Source organism: Epinephelus moara, chromosome 5 (assembly GCF_006386435.1).
Source record: "Epinephelus moara isolate mb chromosome 5, YSFRI_EMoa_1.0, whole genome shotgun sequence".
Taxonomy (NCBI): Eukaryota; Metazoa; Chordata; class Actinopteri; order Perciformes; family Serranidae; genus Epinephelus; species Epinephelus moara.
In genome coordinates, this window is record NC_065510.1 from 30,885,496 (window position 1) to 30,901,723 (window position 16,228).

Below are 16,228 nucleotides of genomic sequence, written 5' to 3' on the forward strand. Positions count from 1 at the left end.
TGGCTCTTCAGTGATAAGTGGTACCAACATTTTGTGTGATTGCTCCACTCTTAAAATGCATCACATTACTGTCCTGCTAATGCGCCATATACTCTGTGATGCTCACACATTTATTCATGTGCTGCGATGTGTTCAGGAGTTTATGCAAAGAATTAAAAAAAAAAACACATTCTTGGTACAAAGCATACAAACAATATTGTATTTTATTCACAATTTTCCTGATATTTACACACATTTTGACATGAATTTATGGATGGTGCATAAGTAAAGAAAAAAAAAAGTCAGAAAATGTACAGCATTAATTTCACCCATCCATTTAACAGTCCAAATCAATAAAATATAAGCGATATCTGTTATGGAAAAATGAAGTTTTTTAAAGGCTACGCTGAGTAGTTAATGAATAACTTGTTGCCTAAATTACTGCAAAAAGCAAGCCGTTAAAAGAAACACAGTTATTATTTGCTTGTTAATGAATCAGATGACCATCGTATCATTTGGTGGGCTACATTTCATAAACATATTCACAGTTTTACAATATGAGGATCCATGTATCCCCACTGATGACGCATGGTGTGGCCGAATCTCGGAGCTATGTGTAGACTGCAGATGGCAGCAGGCAGGCGGCAGCAAACATCAAGGCAAGAAGGAAAGTCCCTGGCATCAGCAGCAGACCCGCACGCCCTAAATGAGAAGGTGCACAAAGGTTATTATAGCAAACAATGGCACTTAATTAAAAGAGGATTGTGGCTCAGTTTATAGGCTACTGCGTAACTTTAAAGTTTATAGGCATATACACTCCCAAAAAAAGAAAAATGCTGCCTTTATGTGGCAGATATGCAAATAATTCTTTCCATGTTACCATCTCTATAAACTGCAGTTCAGCTCGGCCATACTGTAATTTTTTTTAAATCTGAAACTATTACAGTCTGGAAGAGAGATAACCCACAACACAATCTCTTCTACAAAATCAATATTTATTTAACAAGACATTGTTTCTTTCAGAGAGCTGGTAGTATTCATAAATACAAGTCAAACACAGAAGTACTTACAACCCTTTGAAACCTGGGCAAATTGGCTTGATTTCTTTTAAGAACATGGGAAGAAGGGCGTGAGCAACTTAACTAGAAATGACCCAAAATTAGCAATTAAAAAAAAAAAAAAGAACTGGTAAAAAGTTACAAGAAAATTACCTGAAAATTAGCAAGGAAGGAAAATTAAAAACAAACAAACAAAAAAAACAAGGAAATTACCTTAAAAAGGGCTAAAAAAATTAGAAATACACACACATATATATATTTTCCATAACATAAGTTTGAATATATTATTATAATAATCATAATTTGTTTGGGTTTTTTTTTTACATTCATTCCATTATTTTCTGTCACTTATCCTGGTTTTCTGGACATTTTTACTTTTTTTTTTTTTTTTTTTTATTTACCAAGATTTTCTGTCTCTCTCTCTGTTTTTAATAATTGATATTCAGTTCATTTTCTCATCAGCTTTTACCAGTTTCTTGGTAACTGTCATTTTCCCCCATGTTTTTAAGAACAAATAAAACCAATTTGCTCAGATTTCAAAGGGTTAATTACTTGTGAAAGGCGTCTGAATGCAGCTCAAGAAAACTGATGTTGATCCAGGTTTCCAAGTGTTAAATATTGTTCTCCCTTAAATACATGAACATTAACACTCCCATTATGCACCATAAGTCCAGTTGAAGCTATGATAAGAGACGAGCGTGTACTTACCGCATATGCTCGACTCTTGGAAAATGCCCATCTTGTCGCTGTTTTTGACGGATGCCAGAAGTGCTGCGTCAACTTCCCCTGTAAGATACACAATGAGAGTGTTTAATTACACACAAACTGTCCACACTGCAATTACTGCTTTGTTATACTTGACAATTACTGTAGCTGAAACTAAAGGCAGTCATCGACTTGCTTTCCCATCGTTAAGTCAGATGATCAACTGAAATGCTGCAGTGTATTGTTAATGTTTAAGAAATAATAATAACCTCTGTCACATTGCAAGTTTTCCTTTCAGTTGGCGGCTGAGTAGCTGTGATTGCTTTGCATGTACTTTTGCTTCCGACAAACATAAAAGTGTTTTAATTCTCTCAAGCATAATACTGATTATCACACATGCTCAGCTTCACGCTGTGTAAAAACTCCCGTGTGTGCATCTTCCTGGAATGACCACAATAGTAAACTCTCTGCCTTGTGAGAGACTTGCGAGAGCATAAATGCCTGTCCTGTGCTATACTGTGTGAAACCTCTGTACGGGTCCGTCTCTGTTACCCCCCTGGGACAGAGGAAGGGACAGTAAATGAGACACACAGACACTCAACTCCAGCGTCAGGTTACTGGGCAATTTTTCAGGTTTTCTAAAGATTCTTCAATGCCCATAATTGTTCATTGTCCTGATGAACACAGCGCTTGGCACACAGCTTGCCAAGATAGGACCTGGAAGCCTGAAGTGTTTATAAGCTTACATGCTGTACATACAGTCCCATAGCTTGAGGTTATATCTGACAAACAAAAACCTCTCTATAAAACCATGAGAGGTTTTATATTCATTGTCTACTGGAGCTGCAGCATTCTGCATTAATAACTTTGACACAGTGCCATTTTAAATAGCTATTAATCATGATCATATGAACTTCCCTGATGAGGTGAGTCAGCAGGCCACGTTATGTAACCAAAGTGAATGTGACCCACTTAAAAGTAATTGTGGCAAGAGTGGAGGTGTCTCTTGAGAATATGAATTGGTTAGATTTTGATCATTTTGATATGATCACCAGTATAAAAAGAGGAAGAGGAAGCACTCAGTTACTCAGAACAGATGTTACTTGTGTTTCTGTTGTTGTGTTGAAAGCTAATACAGTTACCCTTTTAATGCAAAAAATAGACACACTGTTGTGCTCACGCATGGGGTTTACGCCTTACCAGACACCATGTAGTCGACTTGCTGGCACTTTCCACCAGCTGCAGAGCTGGGAGAGCCTTGCAGGATGGTGACTATTATTGGCGTCACATTCAGGACATCTGCAACCCTTCTGCGGAAGTCATACCTTGGCAAAAAGAAATTAAACATCAACTTTGTGATCACATAACATAAGACCTAACTGGAGATACTTGGACATACATTGTATTCAACGAAATGCATTGTATTCAGTGTGTTTCCTCGAATCAAACCCAGGCATGATCAAACTACAGTGTTCAATGAACTTTAGGGGTTGTAATGATTTCTCAGGAACACTTTATATTAATAAGGGTACAAAACACATGCTTCCTGGTATTCCTGTTGGTCACAATCAAGAAATGATAGTCACTTTGAGTTTATGTGAAGAAGTAATACATGTGGATCATTCATTCAGCTCACCCCAAAATCAAAAAGACATGGTTTTCCTTTTACCTGTAGTGCTATTCATCAATCTAGATTGTTCTGGTGTGAGTTGCCAAGTGTTGGATATCAGCTATAGAGATGTCTGACTTCTCTCGAATATAATGGAACTAGATGGCACTCGGCTTGTGGTGCTCAAAGAGCCACAAAAGTACATTTGAAAAACTCAACAGCAATGTCTCTTTCCAGAAATCAAGAACTGGTTACTCAAGATCATTACAGAGCTTGTGGTGAGTAGTTTCATGTAGGAACTATTTTCTTTCCACTGAACGTCAGTCACCAACCACATCTCTACACAGAAGGAAGCGAGAATCTACTCATTAAACATTAATGGTGTCCTCAGCTGAGCTGTAGTGTTAAAAGCTAGCTCAGTCCATTGATATTGCTGGCGGGTGTAATTTTATAGAACTAAAATAGTTCCTACATACTAGTGCCATCTAGTTCCATTATTTTCGAGAGAAGTCAGACATCTCTACAGCCGATATCTCCAACACTCTGCAAGTCACACCAAAACAATCTAGATCAGGGATCGGCAACCTTTTTAATATAAAGTGCCATTCTAAATTATCTTGTTAGTCAGTGTGCCACATCAATATAATGCCAGTCCCTCCCTCCTTAAATGCTCCATTAAAACGTTGGCTATGTCCTCACCTTTTGTTGTTTAAGGAACTGGTTTTGAGCAGCAGATCTCCTCCCTTACAGTCAAATCAATCTTGCTATGACAGTCAAACATGGTGTGTCATTCACATCCACGCTCTCATCAAGAGCAAAATGCTAGAGTTGTGTGCGCGCCTGTCCCTTTGTATCATTCTGTAGAGGTTTTTGCGGGTCCCCGAACACAGCAATTAAGAACAATTAAGTTTACCTGTGCCTTGCATTCTGCTGCTCTGTCCGCCCAGTGTACACATACAATGAATAACCAAACGGTAGACTTTATATATTCTAACAGTGCTCCTAATGAACGGTCCAGCTCAAAAATATAAAATCAACACATGGCGGCAGATGATGTTATCATGAGGGTCGCCACAGATAAATGAATGTGTGAGAAACCCTGCACTTAAACATTAAAAAAAAACTCTCTTGCATACTTATTGCTAGTGTGCCATTAGTTAAGCATGCCTCAGGTTGCCAACCCCCAATCTGGAATGATAAATAACACTACGGGTAAGATCAGCCTTTCTGTTTTTATGGAATTTGTTAGTCAGATGCTTGATGTTGTGTGAATGACCCTCAACAGGAAGTTTGCCTTGGATCATAGATCTTGATGCTCTTTTTGAATATCAAAATGTGCCATCTCACAGCGAGATGGTATGGTTACGTTTCCCTCAACACTAGCTGAGCTCACTATCACAGGATGCTTCCTTATTTTGAATCGTTTCACTATCCATGAACCTTCTCAGATAACATTACAGATAAAAAGTTGTTTTGTTTCCTCAGTAATTTCAGTGTTTTATGAAGATGAACTAGTCTTGATTGTTAAGTCTAAAAACAATGGTTGGCGTTCGATCTTTCTCTCTGATTTGCGTGCTGTATTTTTTTAAACACTTACACAGATGTTTTCATGTTCTTTTATAAGCATATTTGGAATTTCCCCAGTAAAGTTACATTATTACATTTCCCTACTAGCTCATTCATACGTGACATTTGCACACAGTGCCACATGTAACTGTATATCTACCTCCTACAGTGACACTGACATTTTGATTTTACAATTACACTACAAAGCATGGATTTATGTATGCTGTCTGTGTTAAAGATTAAAGGAATTTAATAACAAACAATGCATTTTCTTATCTTATATGTTGGTCAAAAGTGACCTAGGAAACTATTGAAACATATCTGAAGGCTACTGTTTCTATTTAAAGACAAACAAACTAAAGTCAAAACAGGTCACATTACAGGAAGAACACTTCTGTGGTATTTGTCTCCAGTTACCAAACCTTTGAGGTTCCGCTATGAGCACATATTGAACTATTGTTTGCCAAGAGATTAAAGATAAAATTCTGATGACAGGGTATGAACCATAAATTTTAGAGATACACTCACTCGCTGAAGTTTGTCACTTTGGGAAAGATCTGCTCTGCTGAAGGGGATTCGGGGAGGATGTCGGCACATGCGATGATGCTGTTGTTATTCTTCAGCAGTACAGATCTGTGAACCACTGTAAACACAGACAAACTTAAACTACATCCTTTTCCCATTACATTAAAAAAGGTGACAACAAGGGTAAAAAAAAGTGCTGAATACACTGGAAAAAAACACCATGTCAGTGTGGTACCTGAGCGCTGTCCAGAGAGCTGAATTATGCTGTCAGTGATGACCATTCCCTCAGTCAGGCTGACTGCACCGTGTCTTGCAGACACCTCTCCCACCACACAGCTCAGAGGGTTTAATTGTGAACAGCTGGAGCTCTGAGAATAGAAAGAAGGAAGAGCAGTACAGGTTAACCACATACAGCAGTGGTCACTTTTTTATTGGTAGAAAAAGAAAATTCTAAGTATTAGACTTCCTTATCTGCACCGCATATTCTGGAAATGTTTAAATCTCTTACTTTCTAAGACCTTTTTCTAAGCTACTTCTAAGCTTCTAAATGCAATTAAAGAAAATTTGTTGTAATTTTTGCAAATTACCATAGGTCATATACTGTAATTGAGAGTAAAAATATCTTGATTATCATTTCATACAAGTACAAACGGACCAATCTGACAAAACTGGGAGGGAATATATTATGTTGTTAGTATTTTTCAGAGATTAAATAAAGTTACGTGATTTATCAGGTAAAAGTAACTTGATAAAAGACAGAAATGTCCTTCTATGTCTGTTGTATTCACTAAGTTTGCCATCTTGGCTTATTCACACACAGTACACTATGTAATGGTACATGATCATACCATGGAGAATTTACAGAGGTATCACTGTATAACATGCACTGCTTGCTAACAAATATTTACATAAGGGACATCTATTAAGCAGTTTACCCAGATATTAAGCTGATGTTGGGGTTATTTAATTATCAAAACTGAATTGAATTTAATGACTTTGATGATGAATTTTTCTTATGTTGTCTTCTTCAAGTCAGTATCCAGTTTTGATGCTGTCTTGGAAGAGGCTTTAAGGAGCTGATATCAAGTTTTTAGGGGTTAACCTTGTATGTATGAATTTTCATTAAGATAATCTGACCAAATATCTACACAAAATAACCAGTTAAGTAGTCAACACAATCAGCAGGAAAAGAAGCGCAGAAGTTAAAGTAGGGACAGTCTGGTCTCACCATTGATGTCATGTTGAAGGGATTGAATGTGCCTCGCCCATTGCTGCACTGGCGGGTGCTGGTGTTGGTGCTGCGGCTGGTGGTGATGAACAGGGATGCCTCAGATGTCTGTAGGAAGGGGGGTAAAAACAATGTGAGGTGTGCACGGATTTATCTTTAATCCTTTATGTCTGTGGTTTCAATTTGTCTCGTCAATACAGAGAGAAACACACACACACACACCAACAATGAACACATGATTCAGACAAGTATATGATCTTGAAAACATCAACAGGCAAGCAAAACTTATTCTTGGTGAGTGCCCCATTTCTCTGGATTCAAAATCTACAAAATGAAACTCAGCACCACTCTTTTGTTGCTCTCATAAAACCAACTCTGGCACTCTCAACGTGGATCTCAGTGTGTGTGTGTGTGTGTGTGTGTGTGTGTGTGTGTGTGTGTGTGTGTGTTGTAAGTGTTTTCTCCTGCTCAGACACTAGACACTTCTACGGCTTCTACGTGGCAGAAGTTGTTGGCGCTAAATGAATTCCACCGCAGTGTTTCTACCTGGCACTGGATGTGAGTGCTCCCTTACTTCCTCATCACTCTCTATGTTATTGTCCAATTCACTGTTCTTCCTGCAGCCTCTTGCACGTTCAGCTGCTCAGGTGTCACACGAATCAAGTAACTCCTCCTTGAAGATTCCCTTTTCAGGTTATTCTTAGTATGTCTAAATGGTTTTGCACCGTGGATGCTAAATACTTAATAAGTTAGATCTGATTTGACCTCGAAAAGCTAAAAGAAAGCTATTTTTCTCCCCTTAAAATTTGGTGGTTAACTCTTGCGTCATGTTAGTTTACATGTCAACCAATCGTTGAACCCACTGGCTATCGTAGCAAAGGCATGTCTCCCCTTACTCTGCCTCTGATCTGCCTAACCTGACATTCTTACACTAACAAACCAATCCCACTCCTCACACCTACACCTAACCAATACAACCAACGAAAGCAACTAGTACTAGCCATTCGGTGAGGAAGGTGGGTCATGACTTTACCATTCTGTTGCCACCCCTGGGTAAAAAACTGACATCTGGGGTAGCAAGTGGATATCTGGGCCAAAACTTTTTCTTTTGTGCAAAGCTAATAAAAAGCCGAACTGTCGACAGTCGGTAACCGATGGGTTCCAAATTTGCAATTTGGCCAATGTGTTCCACCTCTTTTGCTCTCCATAGAGATTTTGTTCACCTGCAGGCAACCAAAGCCCACTCAAATGTGGTAAGTCAATACTACTAATAAATGGAAACCAGAATGATTCCAGTACTAAATGTTGTACCATTGCTAACATATTCTGCATACATGCAGATAGAGATTAACAATGAATGAATTAATTTTTGCACATTTCATATACTTTGTGCGCCATGTACAGGTGATAACGTACTGGTCTACTACACAGGAAATACACACCTAGTGCCCTAGTGCCCTAGTGCCCTAGTGCCCTAGTACCCTAAACCTGTCCCCACCCCACCCCCAATGTCTGAGTGAAGATGTCGCCCTTTTTAATGACTCTGTACTTACATTTTCCGCTTTAAGGAACACCTCCATTGTGGCATCACTGCTACTCCCATCAGGAAACATCTGCTGCCTCTGTCAACATGTCCAATATTAGTAGACAGTTAGAGTGACAGAAGTGAACGTGTACTCTCATACTCTCATAGTTAATAGTTCAGCCAAACCTGAGTTCTTGTTTTGCTGAAATCCACAGGCAGTTACAATGGACACCAGTGGGGATTTTGCATTGTAACCTGTTAAGCCATTCTTACACTCACTCTGTGACTCACAGTTAAATGTGCCTGAGCAAATGTTGCAGATTAAGGTTAGTAACATTGTTTTTTCCACAGACTATCCTGATAATATAGCCTCTCAGGGGATACAGTATTGCAAGCTCTCATCCATAGATGTATTGCTGAGCTCAGTATGGGGCGTCTGGAGGGCGGCTGACAGAGACAGCTGTTCCCTTGTGGACCTTCCTAGTTCAGGGGGCTTGTATATTTCACTAGCCAGCAGACAAATGCTAAGCTAAGCTAATGATCTCGCCCCTGCTTCCCATGGTTCCTTGTTGCAACCCACCACAGGCATAATGAATTCACTGTCTGTCCAGCGCAGCAGAAAAACTCTGTCATGTTTTTGTGGCAGCTTGGCTCCTAATAAGTTAGCAAGAGAAAACCTTGTATGTGTTCTGTAGCTGTCAGACAAAACCACTGAAATATGGTTCTTAGAAATCTCATTTATTTTCTGCTGATGGTGTGGGCAGGGTGGTTTTTATTAGAATCAATTACACAATCTTCTAAAGAATAATTTTCGACGTTAGCTGAGAAAACACTTTCGAAATCAATTTCACAATATGAAAACATATTGTGGTCAAGTTACAAAGGCTGACTCTCTTATCTTAATAATGGATGTTTTGCAAGACTGATACATTATCACTGCAAAAGACAATGTATGTCCCTCTCTAAATAAATGCATCCTATTTCAGTTTAGCTCATGCACAAATACACACACATATTAATGGAAGTTGTACCACCTGTTCATGAAGCAAACAGCCCTGTATGCAGACAGAAGTCAGCTTCTTCATTTCATACTTATATATTTATGTTGAAAATGACAGAGGTGTGGACTCGAGTCAAACGACATGGACTCACATCACAAATCTGATGACTTTTGACTCAGCTTGACAAAATCAAGAAAGACTTGGAACTCGACTTTTGCTCTAACACCAATGACTCGTGACTTGAATCACTTGGATTTGAGCCTTTTGACTTGTGGATACTTGATACCTTCCCTTAAGCCAATTTATGATTCAGTTCAGTCGCACCTCTTTTAACAAACTTGTTTGAACAAATACAAATTTTAAAAAGCATTTGTGCTTTTTGTAATGCAATATATAATTATTCTGTTATTAAAATGGCATTACTTTTAGTGAGGAGTGCATTATGACTTGTTTAGGACTCAAAACTCAAAGTTTAGGACTTGGAAGCGGTCAGTCTTGACTTTGGACTCAAATGTGTACTTGAGTGCAAAGACCTGAGACTTTACTTGCGAAACAACTACTTGGTCCTACCTCTGGAAATTGATGACCTTATTTTTCTCATGTCTATGAAATATGTTTTGGCATTTTGCGTTATGGCTTAATATAGCAACTCGAACTTGGGCAACAAAAAATTGGGCAGCTGAGTTAGGATTACTTTAATTACTGGTGTGAGCCACCTGCAGATAAATGTGATCTTAAAAGGTGTTGTGGGAGATGAGAACAGCCACTGCCCTCCTTAAAGGGGAACTCCACCAATTTTACTGCATATGTGAGAAAGTTTTACAAAGCTGTGACTTGAGTCAGCGTAGGTTGGGGCTGAAGACTGAAGGTTTGAAAATGATGTGGAGTTGGAGAGAATTTGGCTTACAAGACTTGCGTTGCCCTTTCCTCATCTCTGCTTACAGTAAACAAGGGTCTCTGGCTGCGTTAGCCACTCGTAGCTTAGTCTGAGTGGGCGGAAGTTCGCTGCAGAGATCAGCCTCTCATTGGGCAGAACGAGCCACCCGCTGAAGTCCCGCCCTACCACTTCCGGTTGTGTAGCAGTTTTCAACCGTTTTCAACACGTCCTTTACTAACTTTTGTGGTGTTTGATCTTGCGGGGATGTAGCCATTTTTCTGCCATGGTTCGCGTCCTGTAGGTGATATTTTTGTGGGCGTGTTACACCAAAACCTGTTTCCCCCCGGCAATATTTTTGCAAGCACACCGTTGCTGTGGCACCGCCCAGAACGATTGTGATTGGTTGAAAGAAGTACAAGCAGCCGGGGCGTTTTTTTCTCCAATCTCAAAGTGAGAGTCGGCCCAGCCACACCTTTCTTTTCTTGAGAAAGGTCTGGTGAGCGAGACTACTCGTAGCTTAACACACCTGAATCTCTGACTGGGCTGGCAGCAGTTGAGTTGCATTGTGGGTTATGTAGGTGCCAGCTTTTAGCAAGGAAAATAAATGTGTGGAATAATAAGACAAACATTTTAAAGATGATTTAGTGTTGTAATACTGAACATTGCATCACAGGAACTTAAAAAAAATGAACTGAACATGGCGTTTGTTCTACATTATGGACAGTAAAGCAAAAATACTTTTGTAGAATATATTGTACTTTCAACTGCATATTAAAAAATTGGCATTGAGTGGAAAAGACTTCTTACCAGTGTAACTGTCCCATTCACTGTACCGCTGAAAACAGCCTTGGCAACAGTCCATCGTCCATCTGTATTTCTTTCAGCTGAGACATTAGAACACCGCAATCTGTACAGAAAACACACATGCATGTACGTACATGCACAGAAAGACACAAAAACACAAGATGAGCAAAACATATCCAAATCCCGCAGGGTTAACCATGAGAATGTTCTCCTTTGCAATGTTTTGTTGAGTCACTCCCAGTGAATGAGGAGGATTATCTGTGTGTTATAATCCAAACATGAGGAGGATATGACTCGATGTGTATGACATCCTACACCTGTAATTGCCCTCAATAGACTGCCCAAGTCTTTCACTGTGCCAGAGGGTCACTCAGGGTGGGGAAGCTTTGATCTGTTAGTCTGCTCAAGCTGCAAAGGCATCAGTGACCACTCAAACTGATAGAATTGATGCCTTTTTCTGTATGCTGTATGTGCACATTAACAAAGTCAGTGGCTACAGTGTCATAGTTACAGTGCTCACCACTTCTTCTTATCTGTGGTCATCTTATATATATATGTAAAATGTTTCTCACATCTCCTTCTCTCATTCAGTTCCACTCTCTGTTGGTGTCTTTCTTTCTAATAAGCAGAAAGGTGTAAATGCACACAGGTTCTCACCTTGATCCGTTAGTTGCGTGAATCACCACCGACCTTCCCACGACACTGTAGGGTCCAGTTAATGGCATATCAGGGTCCTTGTGTACAGCCTGATACTCGTTGAGGCCAGCCAGCCCGCCAAACTTCCCGCTGAGGTCCCCAACCTCATATTGGTCCACTGTTCCTGTTCCAGCTGCGGGGCTGTTCGATATATTCCAGCCTAGCGGGTTGTAGTGGCCCAGGATGTTTGCGCTGGAGCAGGGGTCTGTGGTGCCAGGTTTTACAGGCAGTACGTGAATATGGTAACCCCCAGCTGAGGAGTTCAGGTTAATTAGGGATGCGTTTATAGTCGTGGGTCCGAGTGGGACAGCCTGGGTGAACTGGATCTGGCCGCCAGGTAGCTGGGAGCCAAACCAGCTACCTAACCTAGCTTTTGGGACTCGCACCATTGTGACGTTGGCACAAGCAATCCTCGGCCCTCCTCTGTCTGCTTCATGGATGACCACTGAACGACCAATAATGCCTGACATGGGCAACCAGGAAGTGACATCAGTGAAGAACTTTTTTGCTTCCACTCCGCCCACATTGGGGCCAAGGTTGATAGTGCTGTGTTTTCGTGAGAGGTCTCCCACCTCACAGGACAAGGGCCTGGACGGGCCACAGTCGCGAGCATAGCTGCTGTCTGTTGTGTTAATTCTAAATGGGTTCCAGTGTCCTCCCACCGTGCTGCAGTGATTTTCATCATCATCCCTCTCGGAGCTGATGGGGTAGATGTGAACATGCCAGTTGTGGTTATTGGTTGATGTCATTGAGGGATTTCCATATGACAGATCTGTGAAGACGGTTACGTCAGACAGAGGATTGTTTGTCATTTGGGTAAACCAGATCTCACCAACCACAGGGCCCTGAAATCTGGCTCTGCCTACAATCACTTCACCAGGATAGCCGATGCTGGCACAAACATACCTGGCACCATCTGGTTGGTGGATCACAACTGAGCGACCTATGATACTGTTTGTTCCAAACAGTGGGAGGTTGTAGTCCTTGAACATCATGTCCACCTCGTTTTTACCTGCAAGGGACATATGCTTGGCGCTGAGATCACCAATCTCGTACATGTCATGTGTTGAACCAGGCACTCTTGGGTATGTTGGGTCGTTTGTGTTGACACTGAATGGGTTCCAGTGGCCACCTACATTATCATTTGAACACCGGCTATATGAAGGCGACCTAACTGAGGGGAGAGGAAAATGATGGACATGATAAGGGCCGACTTTGCTCTGTAGGTTAGTCAGGTTCACTTTCAACTTTGTCGCATCGAAAGGGGAAGCCTGATGGAAGCTGAAGTATCCCTTGATTCCTCTCATATTCACCATGGCCATCACCTGTTTCTCAGGTACACGATAAATCTGAGCACACTTGTAACTTGACCCTGTCTTAAGGATAAGAAATCGATGCTTGGTGTTGAAGCTGCTCGGGTCCAGGCGGGATTTCTCAGGCTGTAAAGGGGTTCCGACTTTCACAACACCCAGATTGGTCAAAGGTGAGGCATTTAAGTTTCCAAGAAGAACATCACAGCTTGCAGCAGTGCTCGGAGATCCATAGAGAGTGACATTGGTTTGTGAGGCATTGACCTGACCGATTGTAACTAGGTCTGTGAGCAACCTGGGGCTGGAGTTTCCTGTGTTAAGGCGAATGTAAACATTACCGGCGATGGGTCCAGTGAACCTGGCCTGATACGTTTTGACCATCTGACCTCGACTTACAACCGTGCATACTTTGGTGCCATTACATGTGTGCAAAGTCAGTGAGAAGTCATCCAGGTCTGACTTTTGTTCGAAGAGGCTTGACACATTGACGGCGGAATTTGAGGATGGATCAGCTGTGAAGGTGTAAACGCTGGAGCCGATATGTGCTTCAGAACAGGGCTGAGCATAGTGGCCATACTTGACGGGGAACACACTGAGGGTGAAGTTGACTGCACTACAGGATCCAGCGCCAGTCACATTGACAGTGGCCATGTGGGAGGTGGAGTTAAAGTGCACCTGCCCTGTGACTCCCCCCATGTTCAGAGGCGCCATAAACTGAACACAGGAAATGGAATCTGAAAAGGGCGACAAGGAGGAGGTGAAGGTAGTGTTCTGGGTTCCTGTGAATATACAACTCTCCTCAACAAACAGTACGTTAACATTATTCAGTGCGTATCACTTTACAAACATCTTGCCTCTAGCTAATGCACTATATCACTGATTAATGTTGATTCTGTCAGAGATATACATACCTATCTTTCACTAACAGGTGGCTTTTAAACTACTGCCAAACCTGACAGTGTTGCGATGTAACACACACTATAGGTTTGAACTTTCAGCCTAATTCAAAACAATATAAAAATCTGAGAAGGTATGAAATGAGCATAAAACTTAAATTACAAGAGACAGAAACTGGTTTAAAGGTTGAACAACATTTCGAAGTGAAAAATTGAACTGATAATGTAGGGATTCAAAAGTAGTTGAAATGTTTCATAGATGGGCAGACTTCCCAGAGTTTGAACTTTACATCCATTCATTAAAAAGGGCAAAACACTTCAAAATATTTTTAAAAGTATGTTAGATATCAGACTGTGTTGAAACTGGAATTATGTTCCTGTATATGGAAGCTAAAGCTTTAAGTGTTCAAAAGATGAAGTGAAAGAAATATAGCACAGATACACAGTTACGGAGTGTGAATTGCAGAAGTGACGGCAATAGTTAAACCTGCTTCAACATGCATTATAATGCTTAATTTGCTTGGTGCGAATGGTTCATTAGTGTCTGCACCCTAATGGATGACTAAGTACAGAAAATTACATAATCCGAAAATCTGTTCACATTCAAATTCTGCAAATTTTGTAAGGCAAATGCGCACATGATGCAGGTCTACTGAACAGAGCTGACAGGTCAGCACTATTTTAAGACACACTGTTGCAGACGAATTACATATAATCACTGGACCTAGTTACACATTACGCTAACTTTCAAACAACCTATAATTACCAACTTTGATCCTTTTTTTATTTATATATTTATTTATTTTTGTTAAGCATTTCAGCGTACAATTAACAATGAGAGAACTGTCTCTGTAAAAGCACTGCCCAAATTAGGTTGTGTGCACCTTTTAGTTTCTATTCTCATTCAAAAGTTATATTAAGCTTTCATGGCATTTGAAGTGAGAATTGTTCATAGAAATGCTACGTTCGTTACAGTCTTTGACACTGACTACAGTCCTGGTTTGAAGTTTTTGTTATTGACTTTGTTTTGTTTCTTATTTGAATAGCATTAAAATAGGATCTTGGAGTGCATGGTGGCAATTTTTTAAGTTTAACTTGTTATTGATGTATTGTCCCATCTAGAGCTATTGTGCTACCAATGATTTCCTAAATAGTCAGAAACCCAGGCTTGGAGTCAGCCGCGATGACAACCAGCTAATCTGGTTAGTCTTCATCTCTGGAATATTATACTGTAGTGATACAAAATCAAGGAACACATCTCATTGTTTGCGCAAGATAAACAGATGCTAAGGATTGCTATTATACCATTTATCCCGTGGACTATGAATGATTAAAAGATCCTGAAATACAGATTGCTTAGGATGCTGTGCATTGACAGTTTGCGCGTGTAACATAAACAAATAATGCCTACTTAGAATTCATTGTCCTCAAAGTTAGAGAGCATTAGCATCACATGTTTCTAATTTTATCATTTGGGTTGTTTCAAGCATTTCGACATAGCAATGGGATTCACAAAGGCAGCTGCAACCTACTGAGCTTTCATAAATAGAACTGAGCTTTCTGTGTGACTATTGCACAATTGGTCTCAAAACAAGTTAAACATTATAAAGAAAGCAAAATCAACATGCCACTGAATCACAGAACCTGCAGGGTTTTTTTCCAAACAAAAAAAAGAGCAGCTTATGTGCCAGAGCAAAGACACTAAGCAGTGAAATGACCTCTATTGGCAGAAAACCTGCAGACTCTCTGTCCTCCATTGGCACATGGTTTAAAAACCCTCACATAAACATTAGACTGCTGAATACACAAACTCCTCACAAAAGCCCAGGTGGCACTTTATGCAAAGGTCAATGATTGCAAAAATACTCACCAAGTAAAGTCAGCAGCAGGGCAGCTGTCAGAAGGCACATGGTGGCAGATGTGTGAAAGACACACAGCAAAGAGAGAAAAAAAATGTCTATTTAGAATTAAAGGAAAATAATGTTGCAAAAAACTTCACTGAAGTCACGCAAATCCTCTCTGAAGGTGTAGGAAAAAACAACAGCTCAGTTCTAACAAAAGATCAATGACAGCAAAACCATTGAGGGTGTGTGTGTGTGTGTGTGTGCTCTCCAAGTACATGTCATGTGAGACAGGTTTTCAAAAGTGTGCAGCCTCCGTTCTGCTTCTGCTTTTCAGCTGTAGTCAGGCAGCCTGTGATTGGTCAACATGATGACAATGTCTCATGCATGGAGGTAGGGGCGGGAGGGAGCATACTTGGCAGCCTGGGTGGGTAGAGGTGGCCCGTCTCTGTCGAAGCCATGCTCAGCTCGGTGCAAAATATTGGAGGGAAAAGCACCTGTTGATCACAGTGTTCAAAAAATCTTTAGGAAATCAGGAAATGTCCAGTGGTTTTCTAAAGAGCACATGTTACAACTCATCTATTATAGCAACATATCAATATTTCTGA

The 16,228-nt window shown here is 40.5% G+C and overlaps 1 protein-coding gene across 1 annotated transcript; it reads right to left on the reverse strand.

Annotated features, from left to right (window-relative positions):
- Nucleotides 1-527: 527 nt before the first annotated feature.
- cusr (Copper-only SOD repeat protein) lies at nucleotides 528-15,904 on the reverse strand. Its single transcript, XM_050044520.1, has 10 exons — nucleotides 15,650-15,904; nucleotides 11,535-13,617; nucleotides 10,881-10,980; nucleotides 8,224-8,292; nucleotides 6,671-6,778; nucleotides 5,678-5,810; nucleotides 5,446-5,560; nucleotides 2,943-3,067; nucleotides 1,746-1,823; nucleotides 528-681 (listed from the first exon to the last, which is right to left on the reverse strand). Exons 1-10 carry the CDS (start codon nucleotides 15,687-15,689, stop codon nucleotides 590-592), a joined length of 2,943 nt encoding a protein of 980 aa, XP_049900477.1. The 5' UTR covers nucleotides 15,690-15,904; the 3' UTR covers nucleotides 528-589.
- Between the last annotated feature and the right edge of the window lie 324 nt (nucleotides 15,905-16,228).